This window comes from Capsicum annuum, chromosome 1 (genome assembly GCF_002878395.1).
Source record: "Capsicum annuum cultivar UCD-10X-F1 chromosome 1, UCD10Xv1.1, whole genome shotgun sequence".
Classification (NCBI taxonomy): domain Eukaryota; kingdom Viridiplantae; phylum Streptophyta; class Magnoliopsida; order Solanales; family Solanaceae; genus Capsicum; species Capsicum annuum.
Genome location: NC_061111.1, coordinates 20,590,646 through 20,606,216, shown reverse-complemented (window position 1 = coordinate 20,606,216; position 15,571 = coordinate 20,590,646). Strand labels below are relative to the sequence as shown.

The window sequence follows — 15,571 nt, the reverse complement described above, 5'->3', positions numbered from 1 at the left end:
GTTCAAGGGACCATATTCATTATCAAGATCAACATTATATACATTAACACTAACTTGAATCTCATCAAGCACATCATACATAAACTCAAGTAGTGGGCTATATTCGTGAGTAAATTGATCATCATTCACATCCTCACTAGTTGTTGGCAACTCACATACCAACGTAAACTCACCTCAATTTTCACAAGGGTCAACTAGTGTGTGAATACTCTTGTCACTTAGTAATGGAACCTTATTCAAGTCATGAGTGCTAGCACTAGATGGACACAAATCATTCTTACGAAAAGAATCAATTTTGTCATCTTTAGGATCAACTAGTGCTTGCAAACTTACATTAAGAATTTGGTCTTCATGCAATCTAATAATACCAAGAGTATTACAAAGGTAAGACTCATGCGATTCTCCTCCCAGCAAACCATCAACTACATCCATTTGGCTACTACTAGCCACATCATGACATTCTAAGTTTATAAGAGTGTAGGAGATAGCATTGTTACCTTTTAGCTCACATGAGGTATGGCCTTTACCTAGGTTTGGATCATGGCAGCCCATTTGTTCCTTTGGGAAGCTCTCATTACAAGGGAGTTTGTCAAGAATTTTTCCTTGCATCACCTCTTTGTCATTTTTTCCAAAGTTGGAATTCTTAGCCAAGAGCTTCATTTGATCAACAGCTATGTGTTCTTGAGGAACTCTCCTTGAATTCTCCAGTGGAAGTATATTATCTTGAACCTATACACAAGGCGAATTGATACTAGGCAAAATGCTAGCATCTTGGTTAGTAGTGATTCGGCTTAGATGACATGTTTCAATCATCAATTGGCGTAGACTTTCAAGGTGCCAATAGAAATTTTCAAAAGGATCCGAGGTAGTATAAATACTATAACTATCCGGAGTGGATGATATTGTTCCTTCCATTGTCAAGGTACCTAAAAAGAGCAAAAAAAAACATCAAAGGCAAAAACCTACAAAATGAACAAATAAGTTAGTTCAAATAACCTCACACACTCATACTCGGATCTCACCTCACACTTGGTCTCACAAGTGTTGAATACTTGGCAATACTTGGTAAGTGAATTGAGTGGTGAATATGCCTTGGTTCGAAATTGATTTTTGTTTGATAAGACTCAAATAAAATGATGCATGGACTTGAACCAACAAACTACTATGACTTAAAAATAAGAAAAGCACACAAAAAGCGAAGACACGAACAAAATGAACTCAAGACTAATTATCAACCTAGTAGGTACTTACTAGTTTGCTAATTATTGATAGAATCAAAACAAAAGCAACTAGAAACATCAAATAGAAACTTAGAAATCTAATTTAGAACTCAATTTGGTTGTTCATAAAATGATGACACGGCAACTTGTGGTTGACGTCACTTTTCAAAATTTTCAATTCCAAATCTCTTGTTTCGGAGAAATACTCCTTTGGGGAAGAAGAATTTCAATTTTATGAGGGAAAATGAAGGTTTGAAGCCTTTTTGGAGCTTCAAATGAATTCAAAATGGATTGGTCCCCTCAAGTGTACTTTCAATTGTACTTGTTTGTCCCCTTGTCCCCTCTTTCTTTTTGGAAGACTTAGAATATGCTAGGGAATATTCTTGTACAAACACTTTGTACACTCTTTTTATACTCCCTTTTTGGATCAAACAAGCTACTTGAATATTCTTCTTCAAGATTTAAAGATGGTGGATGAACAAGATGACTATTCAAGAGTTGACCAAGGTTTGACCACTAGGCAAATGAACCCTAACTTTAATTTTTCTTTTAGATCTAGGTTTTCTTTGTCAAACCAAGCACAACCAACACAAAACCAGCCACAAAACACCATACACAATTTGATCAAAAAATGAGACCCCTCCTCAAAAGCTTCAAACAAGCCACAACAATGGTGGATCTAGCTCAAAAACAACCAAATCTTGTTCTAAACTTAGATCTAGACCCTTTAAGTGCTAAAGAACAAGAATATAACACTAGAAACTATCAAAACAGACTAAAAATTAGTAGATCTAAGTTGTGAAATTCGGATCTACTACCAAACAACAAGACAACACATAATTTTATTTTGAGTTTTTCAAATTTTTGACTCTTTTTGTGGATATTTTGACTCTAGACTCTTTTTTTGTGAAGATTTTATTAGATCCAAGACTTAGAGTTGTGGGAACAACTCTAATACATGTATCTGATACGAAATGATACAAGATAAGACTACGAATTCACGAAATGGAAACACAAGATGCAAAAATCAGCAAGCAAAAACAACACAAAAGAAAGGGGATGAAGAAGAAGATTACATAAACGTAAAGATAGATAGAAAGACCCTTACTTATACCAAGTGATTAACAAAAGATGGTGTATCAAACCATCAATCACACCTCACCAATAAAAGTTCAAACCTTTCTCTTAGATGGACCAAGGGAATTCACACTCCTCAAAACCCACCTTTCTTGTCAATTTGTCAATACAAGTGAAATCCATTAATTGTGCTAACCCTAATTCGATTTCTCTCTCTTAAGGATAAGGAGAATACTACAAGCTAACACTAATATTACAATCTAAAAATTCACTCAATTCATTATGTCAAAACTTAGGAAAAATAAGAGCTAAGGTGCCTATTTATACTTATTACAAACAAGGATAAAAATACCCTTAATGAAGGGTGCTCCTTTGGAGTGTAAAAAGGGAGTCTTAAAAGACAACAATAGCCCTAAAATGGGGTGCCTCTTGAGTGTTAAATCATAGTGTGCAAAGTTTATTTTGTCCTTTAAGTGAGGCACCTCTCGAGTGTAATGGTTCTCTTCTTCTCCTTCCACTTGACAAGGCTTTAAAATGCTCCAAACACTTGCCAATTCTAAAGTTTGAACCTTTGACAATGCCTTGTACAATTTTGTGCACCTCATGCTTATATTAGTCTTCCCTTAACGCACAATCTGAATTGAGTAATCAAAAAGCTAGTGATCACTCTGGGAAGTTTAAGACTATGAACATGAGAATCAATAGTGTGCCAACTGGCAATCAATTTGAATCCCTCTGCGACCCAGTTAGCCAAATTGACGAAGGTCATGGGGGTGATCATAGGGGAAGTCACAACCCTCCATTATCATTGCTAAATGGAACATGAGGGGCTTAAATCAGCCCTTAAAGCAAAAAGAGGTGCGACTCTTTTTGCAAAAGTATGAAGTAGAGGTTTTTGGTTGTCTTAAAACTAGAGTAAAGGAACATAAATACAAGGGTATCTTACAAAAAATTATGCAAAGGTGGAACTATAGTTGTAACTACCCTATGGTTGCAAATGGAAGAATATGGCTACTATGGAAAGAAAATATTAATTTACAAGTCATTGAAATCAGAGAACAATTTGTGCACTGTCATGTTAAGAACTCCACAGTCAACTTTGCAACATTCCTAACAATAGTTTATCCTAGGAATGAACCCCAACAGAGGGTACTATTATGGAATGACCCGAAAATATTAGGCAGAGCTATGCAGGGCGCTTGGTTACTAAGTGGTGACTTCAATAATGTGCTCTCTACAAATGATAGAATTGGTACACCAGTGATACCTGGAGAAATTCAAGCTTTTCAGGAATGTATTGATGATCTACAACTCACCACTCTAAGGGGAAAAGGCTGGCACTACACCTTCTGTAATAGACATGAAGGTATTACCAGGGTTTACTAAAAAATTAATTGGCTTTTGGTAATTTCCAGTGGTTGCAGAGATACAACCAGGTGGAGGTAGAATACTTAAACCATGGAGTCTCAGATCATACCCCAATTCTGATTGAATATAGACAGGTTAATAACAATAACCCCAAGCCATTCAAGTTGTTTAACACAGTGATGAAACATCCTGATTTCCCTGGCCTGGTAAAAGAAACTTGGGCAAAATCATGTAATGTCATAGATTATGGAGGAAGTTGAACTTGCTTAAGCTGATAGTTAAGAACCTAAACTCCGATCTATCACCTTATGTGTCGGCTGCTTAGAAACCCTCAGGATCAAACTTTGATTGAGGAAGAGAAGCAAATACAAAAGGATGTGATCAAATAGAGCAGTGTTGAAGAGCAAGGTCTGAGGCAGAAATCTAGAGCAATATGGATAAAATTTGGAGATGCCAACACTAGATACTTCCATGCTCATTACAAATTAAGGATTCATAAGAATGTTATCTCAATAATGTACAATGACCACGGCACCAAGCTTACTGAACCAGATTTGACTAAAAAGGATTTTATCGTTGTCTTTATCAACCAGATGGGTACAGCTGCAAATGAACTCCCATGCCCAGATGCAGGCATTATTAGAAGAGGACCCTGATTGACATATCATCATAAATGCTCTCTGATCAGACCTGTGTCGATAGAGGAAATTCAAATTATATTGAAAGAGATACCAGTTGAAAAATCTCCTGAAATTGATGAATTTCCTATAGATTTCTTCACTCAACAGTGGGATGTGATAAATGATGATGTGAGGAAAGCTGTTGCTGAATTCTTCTCCTCTGGTAAACTTCTTAAAACCTTCAATTGTACATCCCTTACATTAGTCCCTAAAGTTAAATCCCCTACTTATGTCAAAGATTATAGACTCATTGCTTGTTGTACCACCTTCTATAAAATAGTCACAAAGATCCTCACTAACAGAATCAAGAGAGTAATTAATACTATAATCAGCCCTTCACAATCAGCATTTATAGAACGAAGAAGCATTACTAATAACATATTATTTAGCCATGAACTACTCAAATGGTACACTAGAAAAGGGTTATCCCCAAGGTGTGTATGAAGGTAGATTTAAGAAAGTCCCATGACTCAATAGAGTGGGAACTTATGGAAAACATGCTTGCTTATATGGGGTTTCCTTTCAAGTTTATTCAATGGGTTATGGAATACATCTCCTCTGTATCTTATTCGTTGGTCATAAATTGTGGGTTTACTAAACCTTTTTAAGGAAAAAAGGGTATTAGGCAAGGTGATTCAATGTCACTCTACCTATTTGTAATTACAATGGTGTATCTACTAAGGGAATTAAATGTCATAGCTGACCACCCTCAGTTTAAATTCCATCCTAGATGCAAGAAGTTGGGTGTTATGCATATATGCTTTACAAATAATCTGTTGATGTTTTGCAAAGCTGATATTCCCTCTGTAAAGCTAATGATAGAAGCCTTTACTAAGTTCTCAAAAGCAACAGGCCTGCAAGCCAACATTGACAAAAGCTCTATGTACATGAGTAGGGTCAAAGACCAAATGAAATAGACAATCTTATAGGAACTAGGCTTTGTAGAAGGCTCCTTACCTTTCAGGTACCTGGGGGTACTAATTTCATCAAAAAAACTGACAATAGACCAGTGTATGCCTCTTATGGACAAGATTGTTGAGAGAATTACTTGCTGGACAGCTAAGCTTCTTACCTATGCAGGGAGATTATAGCTTATCAAAGCTGTAATCTTTGGTCTCCAAACATATTAGGCACAAATCTTTGTGCTCCCCAAGAGAAACTTAAAGCTTATTGAAACAGCTTGTAGAACTTTTCTTTGGACAGGTTCAATGGAGGTATCAAAGAAGGACCTAGTTTTTTGGGAGAAAATACGTCATCCAAGGGCAGTAGGAGGCCTAAATGTCTTAAACATGCACAGGTGGAACAAAGCTGTTGTGATGAAGCTGCTTTGGGCACTAGCAACCAAGAAAGATTGCTTATGGGTTAAATGGGTACACATATATTATATGAAGCATGAAACAATTGATAGCTGCCAGGTTCCTCAGAATGCTACATGGGTCATCAAGAAGGTACTTGAAGCTAGGGAAATCCTCAACACTTTGAGTACCCTAAATGGTGGTGTTGTTACTAGATTGCAAACAATGGTAAGCAGAGATAGATTCCTGGTCAAAAATATGTACAATACACTAACACCTACATTTCCTAAAGCAAGCTGGAAGAGTTTGACAGAGCAGCCGGCTATACATCCTCAACATAAATTCTTTTTATGGCTAGCATTGCAGAAGAAACTTCCCACAGTTGAGAGGTTATTGAAGATTGGTGTGGTAGTTTCTCCTACTTGTGTATTCTGTAAGTCTACTGATGAGACTAAAGAACATTTGTTCTTTGAGTGTAGCATCACCTATCAGCTCTGGCATAGAATTCTAAGATGGATAGGGGAGCACAGAACAATTGGACAATGGCAAACTAAAATGAAATGGGTTACTAGCTGGTAAAGAAGAAAAATGACAATGGAGGTATAATAAGTTGTCTATTTGCTATGGTAATTCATGTGATATGAAGGAAACGTAATATAATGAGATTCCACCAAGGACAATATGACCTGGATAGAGTGTGCAAAGAAATTGTGGCATTCATCCATACTAGAGGTTGTGACATCAAGCAATGGAAACCGATTTTGCAGCAACTGAACATGCCTCCATGAGGATTTGCAGCACCTGGACATTCACTAGAATTACTGTAGGAGCATTTTGTAATTAATTTCCTTAATGTAAGTGAATTTCTTAGTATCAGTAGATCTAGTGTAGTGAAATGATTGTATGAGAGTTAGGAGGTCTGCTCCTAGCTGGCAACATGTACGAACACTTTGGTATTAAATAAAACCTGTTTAGTTACCCAAAAAAAAAAAATTAATGATTTATAGATTCTAGACATATGCATTCATGGTTGGAATAATTGCACTAACTTTCCATGCTTACTTTATTATTGAATCTTACAATGTCAAGAAGGGTAAAAAGGTAAAATACACATCTAATTATTAGGTTTCTTAATGGGTGTGTCAAGGTTGAAAGGGTCATCTAATTCGAAACAGAGGGAGTAGAAAAGGATTTACTCCTTCGTTCATCTTTACTTGTCCACTTTTCTATTTTGATAGGTCCAACAATACTTGTCTAGTTTATAAATTAATAAATAATTTACTTACTTTTACTCATTTATACTTTATATTATATACTCCCTCCGTCCTAAATTACTCATTCCAAATTTCTAATTTGATTTTCATTTTACTTGTCCTTTTTCATCAAGAAGAGACAAAAAAAATTTTTTCATGTTTTACCCTTTGCATTAATTACTTTTTCTTCAAATTAAAACGTAAACATCATTTAATAGGGGTACTATGGTAAACTAGTCATGTTATTAATTATTTTTTTAATAATGTATCATCTCAATTTGGGACTGATAATTTGAGACGGAGCGAGTACAATACATCACTTATTGTATTTTTCAAGGCAAGAAATTTTTTATATTCAAAGAGTGACATAGTAAAATCACCCATCTATTTATTATTTTTTAAGATATGTGTCAAATTAAAAGTAGATATGTATTTACGGACAGATGGAGAACATTAAAAATTATTTTTTACTCTTAATAAAATGTTATATAACTAATATACTTATTCAAGGATTACCTTAAATTATAAATTTTACTTTTATATATATATCATGTCAAATTAAAATATATCACATGAGATGAAAAAAATATCATTTATCACATAATATATATTATAAGATATTAAATTTATTATTGTTAAAAAAGGTGATATTGTTATTAACAATGTGTGTGTGAAGATAATAATGAACAAAGTATTATTATCCACCAAACTGGCCTTTAAAAAAATGTTGTCGGTGATTGGGGAGAAGTGGGCCCGAGTATTAACGCACGGAGAAGTGACACGTAGATGACAGCGTGGAATATTCGCCGAAGAATAAGGAAAACAGAATATTATTCGTACATTCACGTGCCACGTCCTCCCAAATACTACTAACTCAATTAGGTAATATAGGCCATTTAAGACAAAATAAAAATATTCTAGTTCTAGCTAAATTATGAATAAGAGCATTTTTTTCTTTCTTTCTTTTTAATTCTTTAGCTATTAATAATTTTTGTGTGTGTGTTATATGAGTTAATGTTTAAACATTGATTAATTACAAAGATAATTTTGTAATTAGCTTTTGAGAAAGGAATAATTAAATGAAATACTCATTTTGGTGATCTCTAGTCTATTAGATTTAGCCTAATTATTAGTTAATTAGGTTTACCATAACATTTGGTGATCTAAATTATCAAATGTGGCCAAACTTTGGTATTGAAAGTATAATGCCATTTCTTAAATATCCAGTTTTATTTTTATTTTTTAGTATAATTTTATAAGTAAAATTCAAGGATGATAGAATATACGTAAATTTTACTTTCCGAAAATAAAGTAATTAACTCGGTCTATAAAACTAAAATAAAAGAGGCCAGAAAGAATGTGTGTTTGAAGAGTTAATAATAAGTTGTACTAACCATATGCAAATGGGAACATAAGTTTTACGTGGCGTAAATTCAAATTAATCCTTGAATACAAATATTTAGCACCAAAAAAGATAGTGCATGATAGGTTCCCAAAAATCCTCTCTTAACGGCACTCCTTGACAAGAATAGGAAAATTGAAGATCATTAATTTTCTACGTTATTGTAATTTCTTAATTCAATTTATCCTTCCTTCGTTATCATACATACATGAAAGCTATATCAAATTAAATATTAGGAAAAGGTTTAAATATGTCATAAAAAATTTTAAAAAAAAAAACTCATTTATATCATTCATTAAAAGTTGGGCTCACCTATGCCCAAGCGAGAGATGGCAGTCAATACTCTATTGTATATCATAAACAGCAGTGGCGTTGGTGAACCCAACGTTTAACGGAAAACAAAAATAAACTTTTTTCTAAAAATGTTTAATAGCATATTTGAGCATTTTCCCTTAAATATTTAAAAGGAGAAAGAAGGCAGGTTTATTCAACAACCAATACTATATAGTACTAGTATTTAATTAACCAGTTCATCTCTAAATGTACCTACTCCACGTTAGATTTCTCTACTACATAAAATTTATCTCTGTCTATCTTTTGGATTTTTATGAGTTCAAGGATCAGAAACCATCATAATCACATACTATTTTGAATAAATTTCAGCCAGCTTACCCATGTTCTCTCAACAAAGTGAATAAAAAAAGCTAAATTGCATATACATTACTAATGTCAAACCTAGCTTGTTCGCAGCTCAACTAATTTTACGAACATTAGCTTTAGTGAATGCTAAATGCATATGCGGAACTTCTGAAATGGGAAAGAATGTGAGCAGTCTATTATCATGATTAAAAAAGAATACCTCCTTTCCAAATTAAGTGTCGTTTCACATCCAAAAAAAATTGTTAGTGTCACTTTAAAAATTCAAGAGAAAAATAGACTTCCTATGTCTCAACTTATATGATTCATTTTGTTTTTTTAGTCGGTCCAAAAAAAAACAACACATTTCTACCTTTAGTAAATTTATAAATAGATATTGGAGTAGCATATTGTTCTCTCAAAGAATCTCAATATTATTATCTTTCTATGGAACAACAAAAGAATTGTAGAGGTCAGAAATCAGACTGAAAATGGCACTTTGAATAAGAATATTGCAGGAAAGCAAAAAAGAGAAGGGAGCAGGAAAGAAGGGGAAGGATGACAGTAGAATTTTTTATTTTGTTTTTGAGAAGGATGACAGTAGAATATTCTTGCAAGAAAAAAGATACAACAGACAGAAATGTCTTGTTAGAATAATATTGACAGCAATGAGCCAGCTATAACGCTTCTTTGACCCTATTTTTAACTCATCCAAATAGGATTTTTTGCTAAAGGGAGATCAGAGCACAAAGCATCCCGCATTAATGTAGGAAAAAGGAAGAGGATTTTTATCTATGCTATTAAGTCTGAATTCTTGGCAATCTAAGATGACATAAGTATGACTTGGTTGAGTTGAACCAAAAAGCATTATGCAGGCCCAAAAATAACACCTTTTTTTCACTTGCTAACAAATGTTGAACTAACACGTTCAGACTCATACCTGAGGGGGGAAGCATGTAACAGCACAAACTGAAACACAAACACAAAATGATAGAGAAAACATGAAGGAAGCAAAGATTGACTTCAATGTATATCAATTTCAAATGAGACGGTACATCATTCATCACAATCTTTTTACATGGGACACATCCCCGAAGAGGAGAAATTGAGAGAGAACAAAGATACAAGAGGACAGTATCACATGAAATCATACCCTATATAGATTGCATGATTGAACTCTCACGGTTTCATGGAGGTCACCTAACGGCTATTAGTATGCATCTATGCTCAAGCTGAACTATAGAGCTTGCCGGTGGATAACATGCGTCCATGATCTATTCCTCACGTAAGCAGCCTTTGAAACCTTTTCTTAATGCAGTTTCATTTAGGTTTCTACCTATGAATACTAACTTGTTTATTCTCTTCTCGTTTGGTTCCCATGTCTTGCCTGGGCATCCATCTAAAATGGAATGTACTCCCTTTGCCAAAAAATTAAAGAAAAGCAAGACGATAATCAGAATTAGGAATGACAGAGCATCAAGAGGAAAAAATATCACAAAGACGAAATTGATGAGAACCTGGAAAACATAGCGCTGTTCAGAATTGCTCACAGATAAAACCCCTTTCATCCTGTACATGTCATCCCCATTCTCTTCAATCAGTCTTTCAAGCCAATCATCAACCTGGATCACATACCAGCACGGAAATGTTGTTCATACATAATCAACAAGTTTTGGACGAAAAATGGACAAGGAAGCATTTTCAACTATAAAGTTCATGTTTTTTCTCTAGCACATTCAAGTGTTTAGTAGAGCAAGTCTTGTTAAAATATCAATAACCGTTACATTAGGGCAGAGCCACAGGACTTTAAGCATGTTGCGGCGAGTGAAATTGGCAACTCAACAATAATCAGATAATGATATCAAAAAATAAGAAGTTAACTAGAAAGAGAAGATACCTCATCTAAATCTAAGGTTCCCTCGGACACAATACTAACACTGGATACAGCAGAATCATGTACATGATCATGAAGGTGGCCGTGGCCCTTGTGATGTTCTGCAAACAATGAGGCATGCTATCAAAAACCTGAAGGAGCTTTATGTTTATCTTCTACTAAGATGAGAAGTCAGATCAGTAATAAAAAAGAATCAGACATATCAAACAACTCAAACATACATTTAAAAAAAAAGGAAGAAAACCAGGGAGAGTCGGGGAGACATTAGAAAGAACACGGAGAACAAAGAAATGTTTCTCAAAGTTAACACCATTCACTAACCATGCCCATCTTCATGTTTGTGCCCACAGTGGGAGCCCTCTGATTGAACTTCAGAATCAACTCTGGAAAGCAGGCATAATTCAGCAACAATAACTCAACATACCATTCTCAGCCAAGGAAAGGGAAACAGTTAAAGGAGCAAGTTCTTTAAGCAAAATCACCGGTCAAGATCGTAGCCACCAACTCCCAAAACGAAGTCCATATCAACCACCCCATGCTTTGCTCTCTTTATTTGTGCCATCCCATTGATATGCTGGAAAGTCACGGCAATCAAGATTGTATTCAAAAAAGGAGTCGTAAATATAATTGGAAAAAGGGAAAATATAACTAAATGCAGGCTCAAGGAGTACACATTGCATATCCAGCAGAAATGGCTATGCAGATGTTTACCTAGCTGTCAAAGCTGTTAGAAACATGAAACAGATGCCACATAACTTTTTTAAAAAAGGAAAAAACAGAAAGAGTTCAAGATTGCAGCAACTCAAAATGCATTACTAGTCCTATTGGAACAAACATTACGGAAGAAATTAAAGGATTACAATAAGAAAGCAGCGAGAAGAGCCTCACAAGGAAATTCTTCCTTCAGATTAAGCAGATTAGTTCTTAAAACTAAATACGCAATAGGGCAATTTTTAAGCTTAGTATCATTGAATCATTCATACATAACATATTGCAACAATGTAAGTTATGTTTATGTTAGAGCAACTACCTGCACTGCTATTGTAAAAGAAAGAGAAATAAGACTAGAAAAGAAGAGACTCTACCTTGATTCTCTTTGTTAACACTTCGAGCTCAGATTCAGTTACCAAGTCTATCTGTCAACACAATCAGAAGAACACAAACTGAAATATAGGATTCCCATGATTGCTTGAACCTACAGCAGGCTAGGAAAAGTGTAACCAAGTAAAAGCTAGAAGCTGCCTTACCTTGTTCAAGATAATACGATCTGCATAAGCCACTTGTTCGACAGCCTCATTCGTAACAAATCTGGGTTTTACCTCATTTAAATGCTGCAACGCGTGCTTGCAATCAACCAATGTAACAACTCCATCAAGTTTGACATGTCTTGAAACCAATTCATCAGAACAAAATGTTTCAATAACTGGACCAGGCTTTGCAAGACCTGGAAAACAAGTAGTGACTCAAAGGATCGGTTAGGGAGATGATGAACACACGCTAAACATGACTTCCAAATTTCAACTTCTGAAGTACAACATCCTATAGAGATTTAGTTAGACCAAGATGCATAATTAGTATTTAGTCAGCATTCTTTTTCCTTTGCGCTGCTTCTCCCCATGAGTAAGAGGGTCTATAAAGGATTGTTCATTTCAGAAAGCTAGCAAACAACATTTAGCAAAATTGATAAACTTTTTCTGTCAACGCCAGCAAACAACATTCAGCAAAATTGATAAACTTTTTCTGTCAGCAATGCCAGTGGACATTAACTATCCCAGACCACTTAGAGAGCAATTGAAGTTAACCATGAAGTTACAACAGATTTAAACAAGGTTTCGTGCAAAAGACATTAAATGAAGCTACATGCATCAAAACATCTGAATTTCATTGTCACCGTCAGGAACAGACAATTATCAAAACGTAAGATCAACACTACATATGGATATGTTCCCTCTTTTTTCCTGTCCATATCATTGCATCAACATTGTTGGGAGAAGAGGTAGCAATAGTACAAGCTACTGTTTTGGATTAATGCAGATCTATTTCTACGTGGAATTGTTTATGGCACATAAATTTAACCCATCCCATCAATAAAAGAGATTAAGAAGAACCATATACTAAAATGCTTTGAGAATGGTAACATAACCCTCCATTAAAATGTGTTCACATACTTTATAGAAGAACTTTAGCTATTGCTAATAAGATGACCTGCATATACCAAGGCAAAGTTATCCTTTCAAGTATTGAAGTGACTTGCAAGTGCTAAACAACATAATCAAAACTTTTTCCCTTTTGATAAGTACTTCGTGATCAGATGTTCTTGACGTCTTATTAACAAAATTGAGTCCACCAGTGCACTCGAGCACGTTTGAGAACAACAGTTACAACATTTTATTAAATAGTTTCACATACCTGTTGTCTCTATAACTATGTGATCAAATTTGTCTCTCCTATTCTTAACGAGCTCCAAAAGCATCTTAACAAGGTCACCACGTACAGTACAACATAGACAACCATTATTAACCATGAGAATGTCCTCATTAGATGAAGAATGACTAGCAACCAATGAGCCATCAATGTCCACCTCACCAAACTGCAATTGGATTAGTCATATAAGAATTTAAGTAAATGTAGATAATCCAAAATTTACTAGCCCTAACATAATTAAATACAAAACAGGAAGTCAAAGGGCATCCATTAAATGGAAAAAGAATCATCTTAGGTTATAAAAGTTAACAACAATAACTGGATAAAACAAGAAAACACTGGAATACCTCATTTTCAATCACAGCAATCCGCTTCCCATGCTGAGATGTCAGTATGTGATTCAACAGAGTTGTCTGCCAGAATATCCAAAGAAGAAAAGAAAGAGATGTTTCTCATAAGCATACTAATCCCAACATCTTATAATGCAAAGTGATTCAGATATCTCAATTCAACATAGAGAAACACTACATTCCTAGTCATTGTAGGTTAAAAAAAGAAACCGACAAAGAAAAACAAGGTTGTGACATTAACCAAACAAATCATTCACTTCTAATTCTACATTGGGCATAATTTCTTGAACACATAATAAAACAAACACTAGCACAAACAAAGAAAAGGAGGAAAACATTTCCCTAACTTTCAGTTGAATACAATTAGTTTTAAATCAAGTTCAGAGAAGAATGTCATAACCTCAAGGGTATGACCCCTCCATCCCCCAAATTCACAAGATGACGAATTCAGAGCAAGAGAATCAATTTATGTAATTTTCGTTGTGAATAAAATTTACATGCTTGAAAACCACTCCATCTGTTTCATAAAGAATGTCCCTTTTTTTTTCCTGGCAAATCGTTCATTCTAACTTTCCACATGACATATTTAACACCACGTGATTAAAGAACATTTTAGTACATTTTTATTTATTCAAACTCTGTGCCACGTCAAAACCAAACAAACAATTGAAACGGAAGGAGTATATAAATAAAGCACCTATTTTTTAAATCCATTTCACTATAATATTCAATAATTTAACAAAACAATAAAATACGTCCCAATCCCGAGCTAATCGAACTCAGCTACAAATTAGAATCTAGCCTCAATTCTAATATTCAATAACTTAGATTACAATAGCTAAAAAGAAAATTAAAAAATGTGAGAAAAATGTACTCTCCCCGTTTGTACGGTTTTGACTTGACAGGAAATTTAAGAAAGTAAATAACCTGGTAGTCTTAAAATAAGCATACATAGAAGGTACCAAAATGTGTTTAATCTTGTGTTCTTACATATGACACATGCAAAATTGAAATCAAAGAGTTATTTATTAAAAAAAAAAAGAAAGGAGACATTACGGACTACACCCTCCGTCCAATTTTAGTTGCGGACATTCCATTTATACGGCAATTAACAAAATCATATATTGAATAATAAATTTTACTATTTTACCCTTTGCTCATATTAAAATGTCAATGGACATTGCAATTGTAATTGCTTACATTTAACGCATGCTATTAATTGTAGGGATAAAATAAAAAATGTCCATTTATTTTTAGCATGATGACCAACTAAAATGAACGGAGGTACTGATAAAAAGTAAGACAAACATATTGAAACGGAGGAAGGGAGATTTGGGGTCACCTTTCCAGAGCCAAGAAAACCAGTAATAACAGTGGCGGGAACGCGACTATCAAGATTCAAAGCGGCAGCGATAGAAGAATCAGAGTCTTGAGGGAAGTATTGGGGAGAAGTGGAGAAGGTTCTAGAATTATTAGGTGAATGGCAATGGAAGTTTCTGGAAGCCAATGAGTGAAGAGCTCTAAGCAATTGGGAAATGGGTGGGAACTTGTTGGAATGTTGATTGCTGAGTTTAAGGGAAGTTGATGACTTGGAGAGCAAGTACCTGAGAGTAGTCGCCATTGTTGCAGAGGACAGTGAAGCTTAAACCCTAGTTAGGGGTTTTGGTGAATTTTTGAGTTTGAAAAATTATTTATACTAAAATTTGGATGTGAAAAGAGAGGGGGGTGCTACCAAATTAATACCATTATTTATGATGGTTCCGTGATTGAATAAACTAAAATATAATTAAAATACATAGTAATTAATCATAATTAAATAACAGTAACTCTAAATTCAAACACATATCATAATATCAATAAATATAGTTACTTATCGTGTTTTTTATATAGTAACTACCAGGTACCACTAATATATAAATCTGAACACTATGCCTTGAAAAATTAAATTTAACTATACTATCTTCGTCGATTA

General features: G+C 34.5%; 1 protein-coding gene across 1 annotated transcript; it reads right to left on the bottom strand.

Annotated features, from left to right (window-relative positions):
- Positions 1-9,922: 9,922 nt before the first annotated feature.
- LOC107869679 (P-loop guanosine triphosphatase YjiA) lies at positions 9,923-15,347 on the bottom strand. Its single transcript, XM_016716166.2, has 10 exons — positions 14,942-15,347; positions 13,597-13,662; positions 13,235-13,415; positions 12,073-12,269; positions 11,911-11,961; positions 11,308-11,399; positions 11,147-11,208; positions 10,829-10,926; positions 10,449-10,553; positions 9,923-10,349 (listed from the first exon to the last, which is right to left on the bottom strand). The coding sequence occupies exons 1-10, from the start codon at positions 15,218-15,220 to the stop codon at positions 10,206-10,208; spliced, it is 1,275 nt and encodes a 424-aa protein (XP_016571652.1). The 5' UTR covers positions 15,221-15,347; the 3' UTR covers positions 9,923-10,205.
- Positions 15,348-15,571: the final 224 nt, after the last annotated feature.